This window comes from Festucalex cinctus, chromosome 10 (assembly GCF_051991245.1).
Source record: "Festucalex cinctus isolate MCC-2025b chromosome 10, RoL_Fcin_1.0, whole genome shotgun sequence".
NCBI classification, from domain to species: domain Eukaryota; kingdom Metazoa; phylum Chordata; class Actinopteri; order Syngnathiformes; family Syngnathidae; genus Festucalex; species Festucalex cinctus.
This window is the reverse complement of record NC_135420.1, coordinates 2,510,312-2,535,000: the sequence shown is the minus strand read 5'-3', so window position 1 is coordinate 2,535,000 and position 24,689 is coordinate 2,510,312. Positions and strand designations below refer to the sequence as shown.

The 24,689-nt window shown below is 37.9% G+C and overlaps 1 protein-coding gene and 1 long non-coding RNA gene across 4 annotated transcripts in view; one reads left to right on the top strand and one right to left on the bottom strand.

The window, feature by feature from the left end:
- Positions 1–24,689, top strand: part of orc1 (origin recognition complex, subunit 1) — a 141,492-nt gene that overhangs the window by 15,593 nt on the left and 101,210 nt on the right. For all 3 annotated transcript variants that reach the window (XM_077534645.1, XM_077534646.1, XM_077534644.1), the window contains exon 3: positions 3,049–3,221. In XM_077534645.1, coding sequence (XP_077390771.1) covers positions 3,049–3,221 — 173 coding nt within the window. The remainder of the gene's footprint in view (positions 1–3,048; positions 3,222–24,689) is intronic.
- On the bottom strand, positions 22,636–24,358 carry LOC144027260 (uncharacterized). The gene is made up of 3 exons (XR_013285410.1): positions 24,170–24,358; positions 23,851–24,000; positions 22,636–23,088 (listed from the first exon to the last, which is right to left on the bottom strand). It is a non-coding gene; the product is annotated as an uncharacterized LOC144027260 (long non-coding RNA).

The window sequence follows — 24,689 nt, the reverse complement described above, 5'->3', positions numbered from 1 at the left end:
CCGAAATGTCAACAAATGGCAAAGCCTGCAGAGGCACAGAGCACATTGTTTGTTCAATGCTTAACCATCTCGTATGAACATCACTTTGAAACCATGATATCAAAGGTTTTAAATGTGCTGCCCAGAAATAATATTTCAAATTGGGTAATACATGTCAAGTTTGAAGTCAATCGGATGAAAATTGTTGACAAACGGGGGAAAAGTATGGCCACAGTGACTGTGTAAAAATGGTCCAAAATTGGACATTCAAAAATTCATAGTTCACTTACTGTATTTTAGGACTTTTTTTGTGCGTCTCAGGGCATTACAGGTGCCGGCCAATTTTCGTAGCCCACGGTCAAATGTGCCGGGATTGGTCGAAACATTTTCCACGCTAGGGGGCGCTATCCAGCCACACTGTAATGGCAAGTTCAAAATGTCAAATTTTTCGCCGGTGCCAATGAGTGTACAAAGTTTGGTGAGTTTCCGTGAATGAAAAATCCAATCGTTTTCCAGAGAAAAAGGAGAAGAAGAAGAACTAGAGCTGCGAGCAGGTACAAAGGGCCCTCGCAGCCCGGGCCACGTTGGGGTACTTGCGCGTTGGGGTACTGGCACATTGGAATGAGAATTTCTTGGCACAATAAACCTTTACATATGTTTATTTATTTATTTATTTATTTTTGTGTCAGGTGTGATGAGTGTGTAAAGCTCAGTGAGTTTTGGTGAATGTTTCTCTGCAAAAATCAGCGTCCTTTTTGTATTTTTAGGCATTGAGTTGCCCTGATTGGTATTTTTTGTAAAAGTATATATATACTTTTACACGTATACTTTTATACACGTCCTCGTTGTACTCATTGCACAATATTGCTTTTACTTTCCATAGAGGCTATCAAAATTAAATAAAAAATAAATAAAAAGTACATATGTTTGGATAGATCTGATGCCAGTGAACATTTTGAGTGGTGGAAAGTAAAAGAATATTCATAAATGACTTAGTTATCACACAGTGAGTTTACAAATTTTGTACAAAATACCGTATTTGAGTTTTTTTTCCCCTCAAAGGCAAGGTGGCGCTATATTTATAACTGAGTGTTGTCATAGAGATACCTGCAGGCCTTGACTATAAAACATAAATGTTAAGTTTGGGATTTTTTGGAGCATGTACCAGGGAGTTATTTATCATATCCTTTTTCATTGTAAAGGAAATATCAAACACATAATTTGATGCCCCGCCCTCCTCATATAATATTTCGAAGATTTTTTTTTACCCTGTCGTTGGCTCAGGTCTTGACATGGTCCAGGTCAAGTTTGAAGCAAATTAGATGAAACGTAGGAGAAGTGGGCAAAAGTATGCTCCCTGTAATTTTGCAAAAATCGACAAAAATGGGACATTGAAAAATTCATAGCTCACTTCCTGTTCATTTTAGCATATTGGTCCAAGAGACTTTTTTGTAGGTCTTGGGCTCCCCCATACACCTAAAAATGTTCATAGATCTTGCTCAAACATACAATCAGGGCTGCTTCGTTAAAAATTTCTAGGGGGCGCTATTGAGTCATTTTGTAAAAATAGCACAATACATGTTAAAATATTACTCATTTTACCAGGCCAGATGTGTGTGCCAAGTTTCATGAGTTTCTGTGCATGTTTAGACCCTCAAAATCGGCGTTGTTTTCTTGGCGAACAGTGCTTCGCCATGCCCACAGCGTTTCGCGAAAACTCACAAACTTCGTGTTGTGACATCATGAAGGCCGAAACCCTCTTCTGAGCAAATATGAGGTCGGTCCAGTTAACGTGTCTGGGGAAAAACGTTGAAGAAAATTCGTAAGAAAAAAAATTGCCACTAGGTGGCGCTATAGGTAAGATGAAATATAATTTCGTAGATGTCTTAAGGGCTAGAAATCTAGGGGGCGCTATTGAGTTATCTTTGTAAAAATAGCACAATACACAATAAAATATGTCTTATTTTCCAAGGCCAGATGTGTGTGCCAAGTTTAATGAGTTTCTGTGCATACTAAGGCCCTCAAAATTGGCGTTTTCTTGGCGAACAGTGCATAGCTATGTCCACGGCGATTCGCGAAAACTCACAAACTTGATGTTGTGACATCATGAGGGCTGAAACCCTCTTCTGAGCAAATATGAGGTAGGTCCAGTCGATGTGGTTGGAGAAAAACATAAAAAAATCCTAAGAAAAAAAACTGCCTGTAGGTAGCGCTATCAGTAAGACGAAATATAACTTCGTAGATGTCTTAAAATTTAGCCAGATTTAACAAGCCACTTTCTTCCATAAGCACATATTATTCTTAGCACACTTCAAACAGCTGAGTGAAATTATTCCTGGTTTATTTACTAAACTTTATCTATTTCGTTAAACTAAATTGTTTTGAGTTACAATACATTCCTCTATTTTCTGACGCAGACACATAAGCTTCACATTTGTAACACAAAGGGACTTAACATGAATCACTCGGTGTCGTTCAGAATGCACAGAGACCGTTGCATGTTTGTGTAGGATTATGTCAGTGTAAGCATGTGTGACGTCCATGAGTATAATTCCATTTGTGACAGCTGGGGTTCACTCTTGTCATGTGTAGTAACTTGAGGGCTTGGTGCCAATATGACTGGGTTTTCTGGTGGTGTTTGTTTTGATCCCCTGCAGATTCTGTCAATCCGATTACAATGTCTGAAGCCAACAAGTCGAGGAGGAGGCCTTAGATCACAGTAGGTCCTCGAGATAAGGTTGTCTCGTGTTGTCGGGTGTTATAAAACGGGGGGTTTGGTGTTCTGGCTTATTGTACTTCAAAGAACTTACATGCCAACGTTTCCAGCTCTTTGTAAAGCCAGGGGGTTTAATGCAGACAAGGGCACGCAGACACATTCCAACGGGGGAAAAAAAGATAGCAGGAACGAGGGATCATCATTACAATTACGACAACATAAAAAAAAAGAGATAGAATTGGACCTTTGGCATTTAAAATTATTTCCTTCTTCAATTATATAATTAAGCTGTGAAAATCTAAAGAACTTGTGAGCTGTGTTAGTAACCAATCATGCCTCTTTTTGTGTCTCAGAGAGAGGGATGCAGAAGAAGGCAATGGTCCACTGGTTTGTTCGTGTGTCTGAAGTTCCTGTGAGCATGCTGCCATTGCTTGGGAGGGAGCCACACCCACAGGAAATCTTTTACTATCAGGGTCGAGGCTGTAATGAAGAGGTCAATGCAGAGTCCATCCTCAGACCTGTGCAGGTAAAGAATTAATTTGAGGAATTGAGACTGCCTTCATGATACCTGGGACAGGCAGAAGAAAACTGATGGACAAATGTGGCCCCTACTGAGAAATGTGGCCCCTAATTTCTCATTAGGGGGCCACATTTGTCCATCAGTTTTCTTCTGCCTGTCCCAGGTATCATGAAGGCAGTCTCAGTTATGAGTGCCATAGAGATATTAGCATTTCCACAGCAATTTATGGAGTTTATTGTTTGTGTCTCTCTTATTTACATCGAGGAATGTCCATTTAATTAAAAAACTTGTTTGCTATTAGTTCATCACACACCAAGTGAAATATTTCAAATATTTCTGCGAGGTCCCTATTGTTTTTGTAAAAATTCTTCTTCTTCTTCTTCTTCTTCTTCTTTATTCTCCGCAAACGATCCCGATTTTGGGTACCTAAACATTCACGAAAACTCACCGAACTTTGCACACTCCTCAGGCCCGGCGAAAAATTTTATATTATGAAGTCGTCATAACTACGCAACTCTATAGCGCCCCCTAGCGTAGAAAAATAAAAACCAAGCCCGGCACGTTTGAGCTAGAGCAACAAAAATTGGCAGGCACGTGTAGCACCCCGAGACGCACAAAAAAGTCTATTGGGACCATGTAGCTAAAATGTACAGGAAGTGAGCTATGAATTTTTTTATGTCCAATTTTGGCCTATTTTGGCACATTCACTGTGGTCATGCTTTTTTCCCCTTTGCAAACATTTTTCATCCAATTGACTTCAAACTTGGCATTTATCATCTCAAGACCTGAGAGAACAACTGGGCAAAACATCTTGCCTTTTCGGAATACTATATGACGGGGGCGGGGCATCAAATATTGTCTTTTAAAATTTCATTTGTCCAGAAAGAGCAAATCCTTAATAACTCCCATGTTCAAGCTCCAAAAAATCTCAAACTTCTCAGGCAACGTAATAGTCACGGCCTGAAAACATCTATATGATAAAATTCAGTTATACATATAGCGCCACCTAGTCGTAACAATAAATGTCATACTTTACGTTTTTAGCTACTGTGCCGAGCTCGTTGACGGGATCCAGTTGAAAATTAGTCAGAAATGCCTTAACATGTTGATCATGCCCCACACCGAATATTGTAACTTTTCGCCAAAGGGCATGGCCGCTACGGTAACGGAAATTCTGAAGATTTTTCGTGACAATAAAAGCTGCATGAACTTGACCCAGATGATCCTATCTTCTCAAACTTTCACACATTTGATGAGAGTCCAGCCCTAAAGACATCTACGAACTTATATTTCATCTTACTGATAGCGCCACCTAGTGGAAATTTTTTTTCTTACGAATTTTCTTCTACGTTTTTCTCCAAACATGTTAACTGGACCTACCTCATATTTGCTCAGATGAGGGTTTCAGCCCTCATGATGTCACAACATCAAGTTTGTGAGTTTTCACGAATTGCTGTGGGCGTGGCTAAGCGCTGTTAGCCAAGAAAACAACGCCAGTTTTGAGGGTATAAACATGCACAGAAACTCATGAAACTTGGCACACGTCTGTCCTGGTAAAATGAGCAATATTTTATTGTTGATTGTGGTATTTAAAAAAAAAAGACTCAATAGCGCCCCCTAGAAATTTTTAAGCAAGCAGCCCCGGTTGTACGTTTAAGCAAGAACGACAAATATTTTTAGGTGTATGAGGGAGCCCAAGACCTACAAAAAAGTCTCTTGGACCCATATGCTAAAATGAACAGGAAGTGAGCTACGAATTTTTGAATGTCCCATTTTTGATGATTTTTGCACATTTACAGGGGGCATACTTTTGCCCACTTCTCCTACACGTTTCGTCCGACTGAGTTAAGACTTGACCTGGACCATGTCAAGACCTGAGCCAACGACAGGGGGAAAAATCTTGACTTTTCGAAATACTATATGATGAGGGCGGGGCATCAAAATTTGAGTTTCTCAATGAAAAATGATATGCTTGATAACTCCCCGGTACATGATCCAAAAAATCCCAAACTTGACATGTATGTTTATCGTCAAGGCCTGAAGGTATCTCTATGACAACATTCAGTTATATATGCAGCGCCACCTAGCCCTTGAGGCATAAAAAAAAATACCCCACATACGGTATTTTGTACAAAAAATGTAAACTCATTCTAAGTGTGATAACTAAGTCATTTATGAATATTCTTTTTGTTTCCACCACTCAAAATGTTCACTGGCATCAGACTTATCCAAACATATATATATTTTTATTTATTTTTGATAGCCTCTATGGACATTAAAAGCAATATCGTGAATGAAGGATATGCTTAATAACTCCACGGTACATGCTCCAAAAAAAATCCCACACTTGACATGTATGCTTATAATCAAGGCCTGAAGGTATCTCGATGACAACATTCAGTTATAAATACAGCGCCACCTAGCCCTTGAGGCATATTATATAAAAAAATAAATAAATACCCCACATACGGTATTTTGTACAAAAAATGTACTCTCATTCTAAGTGTGATAACTAAGTCATTTATGAATATTCTTTTAGTTTAGGTGGGGTGTCGTTTTTTTTTCGTATTTGGGTGTCGTTTGAAAGATTGGGGTCTCCTCTTTCATTAGAAAAAAAAAGTATGATTCTACCTTATTCTGTTCTTATCATTTGAAAATGGCTTGATTTGACATAATTCAAGAATCTCGGGCAAAATAAGGAGAAATGAAGCTTTTTGTGAAATTATGCATTTTCTGCAAAACAGTGACTTTTACAGTAATATTTTTTGGTTTAGTGACATCTCAAATATCTCAACAGTCCTTGCCTTCCATAAAACATGAAAAAAAAAAATGAAAATGTGTTTTTGATAGCAAAATAAGGATTTATTTACATATCTGATAGCGTGTGTAAACAGCAATATTTTCACATTTCACAAACTATTTACAAAATGATTATTTACAGGAATGTTTGTGCATGTGTGTGGGTGTGCGTGCTCGTGCGTGTGCGTGCGTGTGCGTGCGTGCTCGTGCGTGTGCGCTATTTACGTACTATACAGGGAAATAACAGCTCCATTTTCACATTTGATAAACTATTTGCAAATTTGGGGTTATTTACAAAATATGCATGCAGGAATGGGTGCATGGCTTTTGTTTTGAAACCCAATAGTGTCTTTTGTGTGATCGCGTGTGAAGCTTTCTTCTGCGTTCAAGGGGGACACTGCAAGATGTTCACACGCTTGTGCCTCTGCCAGTGTAGTAGCTGCTTCTGTAAATTACAGAAAATACTGTGATCAAGATGTAATTTTTATTATTGTTGCAAGGTATTGTGATTTTTTTTTTTACCTTTCGGTCGCACTGTGTGTGACTGCGAAGGGGCCATTTGTGTACGCTGCCCCAACTGTAATCGAATGTTGTGCAACATGCGTTAGTTAGTACGAGGTTACAGACATTGCACATACAGTATACAGAAGCATGTCTGTGAATATTCTCATCCATCCAAGTCATTTCATCCCTGTCACATTCAATATACTGAACTAGTACAATTGTGATCACTCGATTTACAGAATGCTAAACGTTAGCTTACCTCCGGGGCTTCCAGGAGCTTTCGGGGATAAATCGCTGCTGCTGCTACCTTTGCCACACTTGAATTGATCTGTTCAACTGGTGAAGGCGGCTCGAATTCGCCAAATTCGTCACGGATTCCTCGTCAGATGACGTGGACTGGTCAGAGATACGACGATAAAAACTTTCACTCCGTGTCTCAGAGAACCCCGGAGGCGGTGGCTTCTGAAGTGGGCGCCCGTGATGTTTTTGTCGCTTTTCACACTCTCTTATGCAGAATCCGGCTCCTTGATCTTTCTATTCGTCATCTCTTGACCGATCGTGACAAACGCTCTGCTCAAAAGCGTGAGCTTTTGTTTTTAGCGGCCTCCGGTTAGCCGCCGTTAGCACTCGTCTTTTCTCCCCCAGCCACCGGCCCCCACCACTCCACAACACTCCGCCTTTACTAGGAAATCACATCCTTCTCGTGTAAAGAGACCATCACTGCCATCAAGAGGGCACAGTTTGTCACTACAGTGCTTCACGGGCTTAATATTCAGAGGGAAACTGCCCAAGAGTCTCATCCACCCATTCATAAAAAAAACACATTTGACAAACTTTTTCGTCTTCGGGTGACACCCGACGCCCACCGGGTGTCACATGACGAACTAGTTCGTCGGCGGATTGCAAAGAGTTAACATGGCATGATAAACCTTTACATGTGGATTTTTTTTGCCAGGTGTGATGTGTGTGTCAAGCTCAATGGGGTTTGGTGATTGTTAAGATCTGCAAAAATCAGCGTCCTTTTTTATTTTTAGGGAATGAGTTGACCTGATTGGTATTTTTTGCAAAAGTATATATACCCGTCATCGCTCGTACTCATTGCACGATGTTGCTTTTATTGTCCATATAGGCTATCAAAAATAAATAAAACAAAATAAAAAAGTACATATGTTTGGATCGGTCTGATACCAGTGAACATCTTGAGTAGTGGAAAAAGTAAAAGAATATTCATAAATGACCAGTGTTTCCGGTAACGCGTTACTTAGTAACGCGTTACTCAAAAAAGTTGCTTTCTAAAGTAACTAATAGTCTAACGCGTTACTTTATTCTACAAAGTAGTCTGATTAAAGTTACTGTCCAGAGAATCAATGCGTTACTCCACATTTTCATGAAGAAGGCAAACTATCTCACTGTTGTAACAGTCACAAACAACTACGTAGATGAGGCAGAAGTCATTGATCACCACACTGAATTCAGCCATGGTCTGGTCATGAATGGTTTGCACATTCAAAACAAAATTGATGATACTTTTACTACTAGTTTTATTAACCAACAGGCACACAGCACAACAAAAAAAGTGTGCATTATGGACCATAAAAGTGGTAAAAAAAATAATTTATTTCCATCCTCAACTGGTCCGTGAAGCATTATGGGATGAGGTCGTCTCCGCCCTCTCGCCAGGGGGAGTGACGTCAGACAAGTTACGTTTTCAGTAGGGGTGGAACAAAAAAACGATTCGACCGAACCATCGTTCGTCAAGGGGAGCTAAACGACCGTATCGGTTGCGAGTGAGGCTTTATGGTTTTCATAACAATAGCAAGAGTTCTGCGCCGTGCTCTACTTGTTTTGTTTACATTTCAGTAGCATCACCATTCAAGCTACTTCCGTGTTTCCGTGCTCGCGACACGGCACGCGCGCGCGCAACGAGTGACAACATACAAATGGAGACAGTTAGCAGAAGCCGGTGCCGTACATCTCGGTATTTCCCATGGCTATCGAGTCCTCTCGGTGCACTTGTATGTCCCGGGCCGGCGTTGGTACTGCGCGCGAGCCAAAAAGAATAACTCCCGTGACGATCCAATGCATGGATTCAAACGACACAGGTATGTCCCACAGCCAACACACCAGCTAAGCTAAAAGCACACTGCAAGTATCTCATTTCTCAGTTTGTGGCTCCCTGTCAATGTCTACAACTAGCATGAGCAGCAGATAGGAGAACTGAGACGTGCCCGCGATTACGACAGCCCAAAAAACAAAATATAAACAGTAGTGATTCTGTGGTCATCATCGTGTCTCAGATTAAAAAAACAAAAAAAGATGTCATACATTAACCAAAAATGAAAGTGATGACAAAAGAAAAAAAAATTGTTAAATACAAAAATTGTTGATTAAAAAGGGAAATGAACTTTTGGAAATATTTTTGCATATATTAAGTGGTTAAAATGTGTTTGATAGATTTATTGTTCCATAAGGTGGCTTCATATTTCTTTTGGCTGGACGGTAGGTTTATTTCATGTCTTAAATTTATGTTTCTGAAATACTTCACAATGTGCAAATATTCTGTTTAATTGTGTTGGTGTCTGTCTAAAGGTTAAATATGTATATTTAACATTAAATTATCAACCTTTTGTTTTCCTGATCCTTATTTTGAAGAGAAAAAACAAACAAACCAAAAAACAATTATAACTGTCAATAACTACTAATAAATATTTAAACTGATACATGTGTACACACTGGAATAGCGGAACAAACAATAGAGGAATTTAGGGGATTTTCATTTTCAACCTGGATAGATTTTTATTTTTTGTTTTATAAAAAGTATTTACGTTACAAGAAGTCAAGAGAGACTGCCTATTTTGTTTTTCATAAAAAAAAACCTTTATTTTCATGTTAAAAATGCACTTTCAATAAAGTATTTGGAACTCCGTTTCTACTGCATTATTTTTATGTTGAGATGGTGTTATCGGCAGCTGCTGAAAGTAACTAAAAAAGTAACTTTTAATCTAACTTAGTTACTTTTAAAATCAAGTAATCAGTAACGCAATTTAGTTACTTTTAAAACCAAGTAATCAGTAAAGTAACTAAGTTACTTTTTCAAGGTAACTGTGGCAACACTGTAAATGACTTAGTTATTACACTTACAATGAGTTCACAAATTTTGTACAAAATACCGTAAGAGGGGTTGTTTATTTTTTATGCCTTAAGGACTAGGTGGCGCTGTATTTATAACTGAATTTTGTTACAGAGATACCTTCACGCCTTGACTATAAATATCCATGTCGAGTGTGGGATTTTTTGAAGCATGCACCGGGGAGTTATTAAGCATCTCCTTCATTCATGATACTGCTTTTAACGCCCATAGAGGCTATCAAAAATAAACAAAACTAAATAAAAAGTACTTATGTTTGGATAGGTCTGATGCCAGTGAACATTTTGAGTGGTGGAAAGTAAAAGAATATTCATAAATGACTTAGTTATCACACTGAGAATGAGTTTACAATTTTTGTAAAAATACCTTAAGTGGGGTATTTTTTTTTCATGCGTTAAAGGCTAGGTGGCGCTGCATATATAACTGAATGTTGTCATATAGATAGCTTCAGGCCTTGACTATAAACATACATGTCAAGTTTGGGATTTTTTGGAGCATGTACCGGAGAGTTATTAAGCATAACCTTTTTCAGTGCAAAACACAAATTTTGATGCCCCGCCCTCATCATATAGTATTTCGAAAAGTCAAGATTTTTCCCCCTGTCGTTGGCTCAGGTCTTGACATGGTCCAGGTCAAGTCTTCACTCAGTCGGATGAAACGTGTAGGAGAAGTGGGCAAAAGTATGCCCCCTGTAAATGTGCAAAAATCATCAAAAATGGGACATTCAAAAATTCGTAGCTCACTTCCTGTTCATTTTAGCATATGGGTCCAAGAGACTTTTTTTGTAGGTCTTGGGCTCCCTCATACACCTAAAAATATTCGTCGTTCTTGCTTAAACGTACAACCGGGGCTGCTTCGTTAAAATTTTCTAGGGGGCGCTATTGAGTCATTTTTGTAAAAATAGCACAATCGACAATAAAATATTGCTCATTTTACCAGGCCAGATGTGTGTGTGCCAAGTTTCATGAGTTTCTGTGCATGTTTAGACCCTCAAAACCGACGTTGTTTTCTTGGCGAACAGCGCTTAGCCACGGCCACAGCAATTCGCGAAAACTCACAAACTTCGTGTTGTGACATCATGAAGGCCGAAACCCTCATCTGAGCAAGTATGAGGTAGGTCCAGTTAACATGTTTGGAGAAAAGCATTGAAGAAAATTCGTAAGAAAAAAAATTGCCACTAGGTGGCGCTATCAGTTAGATGAAATATAAGTTCGTAGATGTCTTTAGGGCTGGACTCTCATCAAATGTGTGAAATTTTGAGAAGATAGGATCATCTCGGTCAAGTTAATGCAGCTTTTATTGTCACGAAAAGTCTTCAGACTTTGCGGCACCGTAGCGGCCACGCCCTTTGGCGAAAAGTTACAATATTTGGTGTGGGGCATAATCAACATCTTAAGGCTTTTCTGACCAATTTTCAACTGGATCCCTTCAACGAGCTCAGCGCAGTAGCTAAAAACGTAAAGTATGACATTTATTGTTACCACTAGGTGGCGCTATATGTTTAACTGAATTTTATCATATAGATGTTTTCAGGCCGTGACTATTACGTTGCCTGAGAAGTTTGAGATTTTTTGGAGCTTGAACATGGGAGTTAAGCATTTGCTCTTTCTGGACAAATGAAATTTTAAAGGCAATATTTGATGCCCCGCCCCCATCATATAGTATTTCGAAAAGGCAAGACTTTTTGCCCAGTTGTTCTCTCAGGTCTTGAGATGATAAATGCCAAGTTTGAAGTGAATTGGATGAAAAATGTTTGCAAAGGTTGAAAAAGCATGACCACAGTGAATGTGCCAAAATAGGCCAAAATTGGACATTAAAAAATTCATAGCTCACTTCCTGTACATTTTAGGAAATGGCTTCCACTGACTTTTTTGTGCGTCTCAGGGTCTACACGTGCCTGACAATTTTCGTAGCTCTTGGTCAAACGGGCCGGGAATGGTTTTTATTTTTCTACGCTAGGGGGCGCCATAATATCAAATTTTTCGCCGGGCCCGAAGAGACTGCAAAGTTCGGTGAGTTTTCGTAAATGTTTAGGCCCTCAAAAATGTGATCGTTTACGGAGAAGAATAATAACTAGAGCTGCGAGCAGCTATAAAGGGCCCTCGCAGCCCGGGCCACGTTGGGGTCCTTGCACGTTGGGGTACTTGCACGTTGGGGTACTGGCACGTTGGGGTACTGGCATATTGGAAGCAAAATTTCTTTGAAAATGGCATAATAAACGTTTACATGTAGAATATTTTTTTGCCAGTGTGTGTGTCAAGCTCAACGGGTTTTGGTGATTGTTAAGACCTGCAAAAATCAGCGTCCTTTTTTATTTTTAGGCAATGAGTTGCCCTGATTGGTATTTTTTGTAAAAGTGTATATACACATCATCGCTCGTTGTACTCATTGCACAATGTTACTTTTATTGTCCAAAGGGGCAATCAAAAATGAATAAAACAAAATGGAAACGTACATACGTTTGGATCGGTGTGAAGCCAGTGAACAATTTGAGTGGTGGAAACGAAAAGAATATTCATAAATGACTTAGTTATCACACTTAGAATGAGTGTACATTTTTTGTACAAAATACCGTATGTGGGGTATTTTTTATTTTTTTATATAAGCCTCAAGGGCTAGGTGGCGCTGTATTTATAACTGAATGTTGTCATAGAGATACCTTCAGGCCTTGATTATAAGCATACATGTCAAGTGTGGGATTTTTTTTGGAGCATTTACCGTGGAGTTATTAAGCATATCCTTCATTCACGATATTGCTTTTAATGTCCATAGAGGCTATCAAAAAGAAATAAAAATATATATATGTTTGGATAAGTCTGATGCCAGTGAACATTTTGAGTGGTGGAAACTAAAAGAATATTCATAAATGACTTAGTTATCACACTTAGAATGAGTTTACAATTTTTGTACAAAATACCGTATGTGGGGTATTTTTTTTTTTTTTCATGCCTCAAGGGCTAGGTGGCGCTGCATATATAACTGAATGTTGTCATAGAGATAGCTTCAGGCCTTGACTATAAACTAGGGGTGTGAATTGCCTAGTACCTGACGATTCGATTCGTATCACGATTCACAGGACACGATTCGATTCGATACCGATTAATCCCGATACGAATTTATAAGTCGATTGTTGCGATTTTTTTCATTCAAATTTAGAAAATACTAATCAGTAAGCTTGTAGAGTGTAAGATTTATATGAAAATGTATTATTTATTTATCTGAAATTTCAGTCTTATAGAGGTTGTAATCTGTTTCATGTTTGAACAGCATTAAAATAAAATATTAAGGCTTAATGTTCCGTTCATATAACATTCTTCCATGCTCAAGGTTTTAAAAAAAAATTATTGAATTATTGATTATTGAATCGATTCGAGAATCGCGCGATGTAGTATCGCGATATATCGCCGAATCGATTTTTTTTTAACACCCCTACTATAAACATACATGTCAAGTTTGGGATTTTTTGGAGCATGTACCGGGGAGTTATTAAGCATATCCTTTTTCAGTGCGAAACACAAATTTTGATGCCCGGCCCTCATCATATAGTAGTTCGAAAAGTCAAGATTTTTCCCCCTGTCGTTGGCACAGGTCTTGACATGGTCCAGGTCAAGTCTTAAATCAGTCGGATGCAACGTGTAGGAGAAGTGGGCAAAAGTATGCCCCCTGTAAATGTGCAAAAATCGTCAAAAATGGGACATTCAAAAATTCGTAGCTCACTTCCTGTTCATTTTAGCATATGGTTCCAAGAGACTTTTTTTGTAGGTCTTGGGCTCCCTCATACACCTAGAAATATTTGTCGTTCTTGCTTAAACGTACAACCGGGGCTGCTTCGTTAAAAATTTCTAGGGGGCGCTATTGAGTCTTTTTTTCAAAAATAGCACAATCAACAATAAAATATTGCTTATTGTACCAGGCCAGATGTGTGTGCCAAGTTTCATGAGTTTCTGTGCATGTTTAGACCCTCAAAACTGGCGTTGTTTTCTTGGCGAACAGCGCTTAGCCACGCCCACAGCAATTCGCGAAAACTCACAAACTTCGTGTTGTGACACCGTGAAGGCCGAAACCCTCATCTGAGCAAATATGAGGTCGGTCCAGTTCACGTGTTTGGAGAAAAACGTAGAAGAAAATTCGTAAGAAAAAAAATTGCCACTCGGTGGCGCTATCAGTAAGATGAAATATAAGTTCGTAGATGTCTTTAGGGCTGGACTCTCATCAAATGTGTGAAATTTTGAGAAGATAGGATCATCTCGGTCAAGTTAATGCAGCTTTTATTGTCACAAAAAATCTTCAAAATTTGCGTCCCCGTAGCGGCCACGCCCTATGGCCAAAAGTTACAATATTCGGTGTGGGGCATGATCAACATCTTAAGGCTTTTCTGACCAATTTTCAACTGGATCCCTTCAACGAGCTCAGCACAGTAGCTAAAAACGTAAAGTATGACATTTATTGTTACCACTAGGTGGCGCTATATTTATAACTGAATTTTATCATATAGATGTTTTCAGGCCGTGACTATTACGTTGTCTGAGAAGTTTGAGATTTTTTGGAGCTTGAACATGGGAGTTATTAAGCATTTGCTCTTTCTGGACAAATGAAATTTTAAAGGCAATATTTGATGCCCCGCCCCCGTCATATAGTATTTCGAAAAGGCAAGATGTTTTGCCCAGTTGTTCTCTCAGGTCTTGAGATGATAAATGCCAAGTTTGAAGTCAATTGGATGAAAAATGTTTGCAAAGGGGGAAAAAGCATGACCACAGTGAATGTGCCAAAATAGGCCAAAATTGGACATAAAAAAATTCATATCTCACTTCCTGTACATTTTAGCTACATGGTCCCAATAGACTTTTTTGTGCGTCTCAGGGTGCTACACGTGCCTGCCAATTTTTGTTGCTCTAGCTCAAACGTGCCGGGCTTGGTTTTTATTTTTCTACGCTAGGGGGCGCTATCGAGTCGCATTGTTATGACGACTTAATAATATCAAATTTTTCGCCGGGCCTGAGGAGTGTGCAAAGTTTGGTGAGTTTTCGTGAATGTTTAGGTACCCAAAATCGCGACCGTTTGCGGAGAATAAAGGAGAAGAAGAAGAAGAAGAATAACTAGAGCTGCGAGCAGCTATAAAGGGCCCTCGCAGCCCGGGCCACGTTGGGGTACTTGCACGTTGGGGTACTTGCACATTGGGGTACTGGCACATTGGAAGCAGAATTTCTTTGAAAATGGCATGATAAACATGTGGATTTTTTATTTTTTTTGCCAGGTGTGATGAGTGTGTCAAGCTCAATGGGTTTTGGTGATTGTTAAGATCTGCAAAAATTAGCGTCTTTTATTTTTTTATTTTTAGGCAATGAGTTGCCCTGATTGGTATTTTTCGTAAAGGTATATATACACACATCATCGCTCGTACTCATTGCACAATGTTTCTTTTATTGTCCATAGAGGCGATAAAAAATAAATAAAACTAAATAAAAAATACGTATGTTTGGATCGGTCTGATGCCAGTGAACATATTGAGTGGTGGAAAGTAAAAGAATATTCATAAATGACTTAGTTATCACACTTACAATGAGTTTACAATTTTTGCAAAAATACCGTAAGTGAGACATTTTTTTTTATGCCTCAACGACAAGGTGGCGCTGTATTTATAACTGAATTTTGTCAAAGAGATACCTTCAGGCCTTGACTATAAATATACATTTCAAGTATGGGATTTTTTGGAGCATGTACCTGGGAGTTATTAAGCATAGCCTTCATTCACGATATTGCTTTTAATGTCCATAGAGGCTATCAAAAATACATAAAACTAAATAACAAAAATATGTATGTTTGGTTTGGTCTGATACCAGTGAACATTTTGAGTGGTGGAAAGTAAAAGAATATTCATAAATGACTTCGTGATCACACTGAGAATGAGTTTACAATTTTTGTAAAAATACCGTAAGTGGGGTATTTTTTTTTCATTCCTCAAGGGCTAGGTGGCGCTGCATATATAACTGAATGTTGTCATAGAGATAGCTTCAGGCCTTGACTATAAACATACATGTCAAGTTTGGGATTTTTTAGAGCATGTACCGGAGAGTTATTAAGCATATAATTTTTCATTGCGAAACACAAATCTTGATGCCCCGCCCTCATCATATAGTATTTAGAAAAGTCAAAATTTTTCTCCCTGTCGTTGGCTCAGGTCTTGACATAGCCCAGGTCAAGTCTGAAGTCAGTCGGATGAAACGTGTAGGAGAAGTGGGCAAAAGTATGCCCCCTGTAAATGTGCTAAAATCGTAAAATATGGGACATTCAAAAATTCGTAGCTCACTTCCTGTTCATTTTAGCATATGGGTCCAAGAGACTTTTTTGTAGGTCTTGGGCTCCCTCATACACCTAAAAATTTTCGTAGATCTTGCTTAAACGTACAACCGGGGCTGCTTCATTAAAATTTTCTAGGGGGCGCTATTGAGTCATTTTTGTAAAAATAGCACAATCCAGGATAAAATATTGCTCATTTTGCCAGGCCAGATGTGTGTGCCAAGTTTCATGTGTTTCTGTGCCGGTTTAGGCCCTCAAAATTGGTGTTGTTTTCTTGGCGAACAGCGCTTAGCCACGCCCACAGCGATTCGCGAAAAATCACAAACTTCGTGTTGTGACATCATGAAGACCGAAACCCTCATCTGAGCAAATATGAGGTAGGTCCAGTTAACGTGTTTGGAGAAAAACGTAGAAGAAAATTCCTAAGAAAAAAAATTGCCACTAGGTGGCGTTATCAGTAAGATGAAATATAAGTTCGTAGGTGTCTTTAGGGCTGGACTCTCATCAAATGTGTGAAATTTTGAGAAGATAGGATCATCTCTCTCAAGTTAATGCAGCTTTTATTCTCACGAAAAATCTTCAGACTTTGCGGCACCGTAGCGGCCACGCCCTTTGGCCAAAAGTTACAATATTCAGTGTGGGGCATGATCAACATCTTAAGGCTTTTCTGACCAATTTTCAACTTGATCCCTTCAACGAGCTCAGCACAGTAGCTAAAACCGTAAAGTATGACATTTATTGTTACCAATAGGTGGCGCTATATGTATAACTGAATTTTATCATACAGATGTTTTCAGGCGGTGACTATTACGTTGCCTGAGAAGTTTGAGATTTTTTGGAGCTTGAACAGGGGAGTTATTAAGTATTTGCTCTTTCTGGACAAATGAAATTTTAAAGGCAATATTTGATGCCCCGCCCCCGTCATATAGTATTTCGAAAAGGCAAGATGTTTTGCCCAGTTGTTTTCTCAGGTCTTGAGATGATAAATGCCAAGTTTGAAGTCAATTGGATGAAAAATGTTTGTAAAGGGGGAAAAAGCATGACCACAGTGAATGTGCCAAAATAGGCCAAAATTGGACATTAAAAAATTCATAGCTCACTTCCTGTAGATTTTAGCTACATGGTCCCAATAGACTTTTTTTGTGCGTCTCGGGGTGCTACACGTGCCTGCCAATTTTCGTTGCTCTAGCTCAAACGTGCCGGGCTTGGTTTTTATTTTTCTATGCTAGGGGGCGCTATAGAGTCGCATTGTTATGACAACTTCATAATATCAAATTTTTCGCCGGGCCTGAGGAGCGTGCGAAGTTCGGTGAGTTTTCGTGAATGTTTAGGTACCCAAAATTGTGATCGTTTGCGGAGAATAAAGAAGAAGAAGAAGAAGAATTTTTACAAAAACAATAGGGACCTCGCAGCGGTCGCTGCTCGGGCCCTAATAATAATTCTTACAAAAACAAGAGGGACCTTGCAGCGGTCGCTGCTCGGGCCCTAACTAGAGCTGCAAGCAGCTATAAAGGGCCCTTGCAGCCCGGGCCACGTTGGGGTACTTGCACGTTGGGGTACTGGCACATTTGGGAGCAGAGTTTCTTTGAAAATGGTATAATAAACCTTTACATGTGGATTTTTTTTGCCAGGTGTGATCAGTGTCTCAAGCTCAATGGGTTTTGGTGAATGTTGAGATCTGCAAAAATCAGCGTCCTTTTTTATTTTTAGGCAATGAGTTGCCCTGATTGGTATTTTTTGTAAAAGTATATAAACACACATCATCGCTCGTACTGATTGCACAATGTTGCTTTTATTGTCCATCGAGGCGATTAAAAAAAATAAATAAAAAATAAATAAAAAAGTACATATGTTTCGATCGGTCTGATGCCAGTGAACATTTTGAGTGGTGGAAAGTAAAATAATATTTATAAATGACTTAGTTATCACACTTAAAATGAGTTGCCAAATTTTGTACAAAATACCGTATGTGGGGTATTTTTTATGCCTCAAAGGTTAGGTGAGAGAGAATATTACAAGGCCGCTTCTGTCAAAATTTGATGGATGACATTCTTAATTAGATTAGGGGGGTCATGTATGGGTCATGACCCCTCCCTAATGAAGCTTAATGACCCTTTAATGACTTCCAGATGTCATTTAATGAGGGTTAATGACCTTTAATGACTTCCTGATGTCATTTAATGAGGGTTAATGACCCTTTAATGAAGATTAATGACCCTTAATGACTTCCTGATGTCATTTAATGAAGATTAATGACCCTTTAATGACTTCCAGATGTCATATAATGAGGGTTAATGACCTTTAATGACTTCCAGATGTCATTGAATGAGGGTTAATGACCTTTAATGACTTACGAATGTCGTTTAATGAGGATGAATGACCTTTAATGACTTCCGGATGTCGTATAATGAAGATGAATGACCTTTAATGACTTCCGGATGTCGTTTAATGAAGATGAATGACCTTTAATGACTTCCAGGTGTTATATAATGAATATGAATGACCCTTAATGACTTCCTGATGTCATTTAATGAAGATTAATGACCCCTTAATGAAGATGGATGATGTGTAGGTGGTGTTCCTACCTGTTTTTGCAGATATCATGGCTGACCCGGGTTCAAATGCTAATTGTTTGATTAACTTCCGGATCCGGTGCACGCCCCCTAGATTGAGTGAATAATGAATAATGATGAGATTGAATGACGTGATCGGAGGGAGTGGTTTAGTATGGGTAAAACCGCCGGGGGAAAAGTACTAGCCATTTCTATTATGGTGAAGGGGGGAAAAGCATGCGCAAACACGGCGCAAAGATTGTATTTTAGAGGTTGTAAAACAATAAGTATAAGGTAAGGTTAAACTGTGATACGCTGGTTGGTATTATGAAATTAAAAAACTCTAACATGAAGTTATACATTATATGTAAAAATGTTGTAAGAGTCGTTCGTGACTGCTGGGGTTGAATCTGAAAATAAACGGATAAAACTATATAATTTCCCCTTACTGATATAGTTACTATCTGACATTTTTGTTCAATATTCCTGTGAGTAGGGGGGAAGCAGATGCAGTCAAAGATTCATGGGGAGGTCAAATGTATGTCTGTGCTTGTGTGTGCGTACGCGCATGTATGGCTGCATGGGGGTCAAAGAAGTGTGAGGACAGACGGGGTGGCTGAAGAAGTGTGAGGTTAGACGGTGGCTATAATGTTGTTAGTTTGAAAAGACAACACTTCCTAAAACATATTACAAAAATATGCATCTACTTAGATCTGATTCTATTTATAATGATAATTTTATGTAGAAATTGGTGAAAAGCCATCATCAGCGAGGACAGCGGCTGCTGGTCATAAAATTAAATTAGGCTGAAGGAGGAGGAAGAGAAAATATCGGGGGGTTCCTCCTATCTTGGTTAAAATGAGCGCCAATTTTGGTCTGAGAAAGGCGATTGTTCAATATTCCTGTGAGTAGGGGGAAGCAGATGCAGTCAAAGATTCACGGGGAGGTCAAATGTATGTCTGAGCATGAGGGGCCTGTGTATGCGTGTGTGCGTTTGCATGAGAGCTGAACAGTGTAAGATTAAACGGTAACTGTAATGTTGGTTTTCAAGAAGACATTTCCAAAACTGCTTCTTTAAAAAAACATCTACACAGATATCCATTTATGATAGTTTTATGCAGCAACCGATAGTTGAAACATCCTAGCTAACATTTTCTCAAGGATTTGAAAAGTGGTGACAAGTGAAAACTAATTAAGCTTACCTATAGGCGTAACGGTGTATGGCTTTGAGTCCATCACATACATGCTCTGCATAGAGCATATATGCGTAGCAGCGAGGTATGCGTAGCAGAAAGGGGAGATGTCCCAACACTCGTGAGAATTTTCTGAGGCTTGTTGGAGACACTAGGACTCTGTCACAGTTTGAGTGTGTGTGTTTCAATGACCATAATTGTTGGGGGGCTGGTGGATATGAGCGAGGGGGTTGGTTAGACGTCTGCCAGCGTGCTCTCCTTGGGATATTTTCTCAAATACTAAAACCCAAATGCCAGTCCTCTGAACCGAATGACCAGTTGTCTAAACACATTGAATAAATGTAACCCCTCATTTTCCAATGCCATAAAAACATTTTACATGAAGACACAATTCACAAATTGCTCTCATGCGATGCAAAATGTTTACCACAAGTCAACAATATTTGAACACAACGGACTTAACTGGCGTTCACACAACAACTCAAAAATTGAATACACTTGTTGCTAATGATGTGACCACACCTATAAACTCAAGTTCAGAGTGTACAGTTTGCTGGAGAGTCCAAACAAGCGCAATGGATAGAGGCAGAGCCAGAGGAAGAGGAATTAGAGGAGGGAGAGGAGCAGGTCGAGCAATGCAAAAGTTACAAAATAGTAACATGGAATGGTAAGGGTATTCGTAAACACGAAAATAAAAATAATAATTTAACCATCTTATTACAGTCTTTCTCAATTGCTAATACACATTTCTTGAAACCCGTACCCATTTTCTCAAAACCTTAAACACAAACACAAAAATTCTAACAATTTTCACAAAAGCCGTGACTTTTCACTTCAAAACATATTATCCGGTATTCAAATCCGAACAATATATTCAGATCATACACACAGTAAGTCAAAATATATTCACCATGAGAGCATTTGTTAGACACGACATAAAATAATCTAACACAGAGCATCCAGGGTAGGTAGTCAACAGAGGTTTATTTTACATGCATGGACATCGGGATACTCTATAAAACTAAGGATGTCCTGAACATGAACTCATTATATATATTATATAGTTCATTATTATTACCATATTTGACCTATTGTGTGGAAATCTGGGGGACTGCATATAAAACAAACACTAACTCTGTTTTCAATTTGCAAAAAAGAGCCATAAGGATTATTAATCGTTCAAAATATACAGAATCAACACATCCATTATTTATCAAATTAAATACAATGACATTTTATGACTTGGTTGAGTTTAAAATAGCACAAATAATGTACAAAGTATATAACAATCTACTCTGCTATATTACTCAGACATTGTTTGAAATTAGACACAGTCCTTATGATATAAGGGGTACAAGTGTGTACAAAAAACCCAAAACAAGAACAAATATTAAGCAAAGGTGTGTTTCTGTAAAAGGTGTTAATTTGTGGAATAATCTGGGGATTGACTTGAAAAGATGTGACTCACTTGTTGAGTTAAAAAAAAAAATGTTTAAATGCAAAGTTAAAAAAATTACTTTTGTCAAATAAGAGCATGAAAATTGTATATAATGAGTATGAGTATATGATTTATAAATGTATTATGGTATATGTTTAGGAATTTTATGTATATATGTTGCTGGATAATGCACGCATCATTTTATTTTTAAAAATATTAACCTAGTATTGTATCAATAATGAAATAAGTTTAAATGTATAATGTATGAGGGGTAGGACTAAATAAGTTAACTTCTTCCTACTCCCTTTTGAACATGTAAACTATGATGAGTTTGTTTTTTGTTTTTTCTTTTCTTCTTTTCTTTTTTAACTTTTGTTTCTCTGCTGTTTGTTTTTATGTTCAATAATTCAATCAATCAATCAATCAAAAAACATGATAGAGTCAAAATGGGCACTTTTAACAAAAAAACATGCATTAGTCTTAGGGCAAAATAATTTAGGAATAGTGTGAAATGTGTTTAAGTTTTATCCAAAAAGAGTGGATGAGTTTTGAGAATTGGGTCTAAGCCTGAACCGTGTGTAAGGTTTGGTCAAAAAAGTGTTTCATTCCAGAAATTAGTCTCGGAAACTGAGAATTTGCTTCATCGAACGGGGTTTGGTGTTTTAGCAACTGATAAAAACTGTTAAGTTAAAAGCGGACATGACAATACAATAACCTCACATAACAAAATCAGAACAACCCTATCTCAATAGTAAAGAATACATTCAAATATTCACATCAACTTCTAGGCCGTGGGGTGAACCCCAAAAAAGTGCCTAGAAAATGAGTTTCGCTCCACTGTCTGGGCACTACTTGTTCAATGCATTTTTTGAGAGATAATACCCTTCTGAACTTTGGGTTAAAAGTTCACCCAATGTTTTCCTGCCCCAATTTTGTCACAAGCCAGAAATGCATATATAGGTAAATAACAAAAAACGAAAATCTTGTGCTGCAGTTTTTGGTTGTAAAACGTCTTACATTAAATTTGGCAACAGAAAATCATTCCCAGATGTTATAAATACATGTACCTAACATCAGAAACAAGCATTGGTGGTTTGGTGCAATCATGTGAATTTAGATAATTAAATATATTAAATTTGTGCCAAAAAAACAAAAAAACGCTTCAACTAGAAGTGAAACCAGCACACAGATGTTACATTTAGCTATGTTTATGTTTCATATATGAAAACAATTCACAACCTATTACGTAATGAAAGGTACACAAGAAGCAGCATACATCGGCCAAAAATACTACCATGCACCACAAACCTGGAACAAGGCAAAATGGACTAGATGGAAATAGATGCATTCAGAGCCCAGATTATTATAACATATAGAATATTTATTAAAGTATCAGATTGTGTCATCACAGCATGTCATTTATACCCCCCGCCCCCTACCCAAAAAATATTAATAAAAAATAATAATAAAAAAAAAATCAAATGTGCATTCACAATAAAACCTTTGGAACTTCATTGGAACAGCTCTCTTTTTTTTTTTTTGGCAGACCAATTTAACAAAGGTCTGTGTTGTGGAAAAATGGAATACAGACATTTTTATTTTTGCTTGAAAAGTGTTAAAATGGAGAGTTAACATCTTGATAATGAAACAAACAAAATGGCAGATTTTACATAGATTTTACAGCCCTGCACTGTAAAGTGTCCTCGTATGCCCTGTCATTTTCCAACCTGATGTTGTACCAGCTATGTGTTAGTGTCACTTTCTTGGCTTACATCAGTAGACTCAGTAGTTGATGTATCTGATGAGTGAGGTACCCTGTGTAAAAGTTTGTCAGTTGTTGATAATGTCTCTACAAAAACCATTTCAGAGTTGTTGCTGGAAAGGGGTGTGAAAAACCAGCTGGGGGAAATCACGCCTCAATCTTCGTTTCAGTATATCCTGCCTGAAATAGAAAATTGAACGGAAAGATGAGCACAAGATACACATATTCACATCACACTAGGGCTGCTCTATTATGGAAAAAAATAATCATCACAATTATTTTGGTAATAATTGAAATCAAGATTATTCTAAACAATTATATTTTGTTCAAATCAAGAAAATATTTCAACATTTGAAAATAAGACAATCACAATCATATGAAACTATAATTATGTAAGTTGCTTTTGGATCCAACAAAATTTATAATATATTATTATTATTATTATTATTATTATTATTATTATTATTATTATTATTATTATTATTATGACGTTAGCAAAAATTTGTAGTTGGGGTGCAGTGTGTGTGCAGTAAGCTAGTTTTGACATGGGTGTGTGGTAAAATAACTCGTGTGGGCGTGCCACAACTCAAAATTAGTATTATTAGTGCTGCAGCTATCGAATATTTTGGTATTTGGATATCCTACTGAAAATTCTAGTGAATAATCGTATATTTGGATAGAAATACAAATATACCTATAGGCCTATATACTTTCTTGGTCAAAGAACAATTATAAATACAGAAGACAAAAAAACACATTTGCATGTAATAATTAACAACCAACTGGTTTTCATTTTTAGAGAATCAATTTTATTTATTTATTTATTTTTAACTTAAATTGAGCTTGTCAGCAAACTATTTTTCTCTGAAACAGTGAGATTTTAGACAAATCTCTCCCCATAGATTTCATAAATGTGTTTCAATGTGAAGATTTATATGTTACCTGTAGTCTGAAGCATCAAGATCCCCGTGTTTATTAACACTGTTCACAAACCCCTTAGCTTGTCCATTCTCATCACATCTTTGTCAACTATAATCCTTTGACGGATTACTTGTTCACAAAAAGAATTTGTAGCTCTCAGCATTGGGTTGTCTAAAACACACACACACACTCACTTAATATGTGCAGAGTCATGCTTTCTAATTAATGCTGTCTCGAAATGTAAACAGAATACAAGTGACATATTGCTGACCAATGCTTTACTTTTGAAATGTGTAATTTTAGCAAAGTGACAATGAAATAGTGCAATGTAACAACTCACATTTGTTCGTCCCTAGTTGCTGTTGACTTTAAGAACCTTGTGTAATCTCTGAAACAAAACTGCACCTCCATTGTGACACAGTCTTTTGTCTTGAATATGCAGAAGAATGGAACAGTCTTTCTTCATCTCAGCGGCCTGCAGCAACCAACCCGCCTTTAGACAAAAAAGAATTACATTATAAGTGTTATTGTCACATCACCTCTTTACAGTATATGCACATCAAAGATTTAAGTAAAGTAAAGTGTTTGTTGAGGTTGATGAGAGAGAGTTTGGGGAAAAGGGAGTGTGTAGCTGTGACTATATTATGACTCTGATGGGCACAGGTAACTCGAGTTTGGTAACAACTGTTGGATTCACTCGATAAATCATTCAGCAGCTCGCGTTTTTACTAAACTATAGCCTTAAAACTTAACCTAGCAAAAAATTATTATATCGGGCCACGACCGATCTGGTATGGAAGTCATATATTTGATTCGCATGTTTGGTTTGGCCAAAGTTTTACGTCGGATGCCCTTCCTGA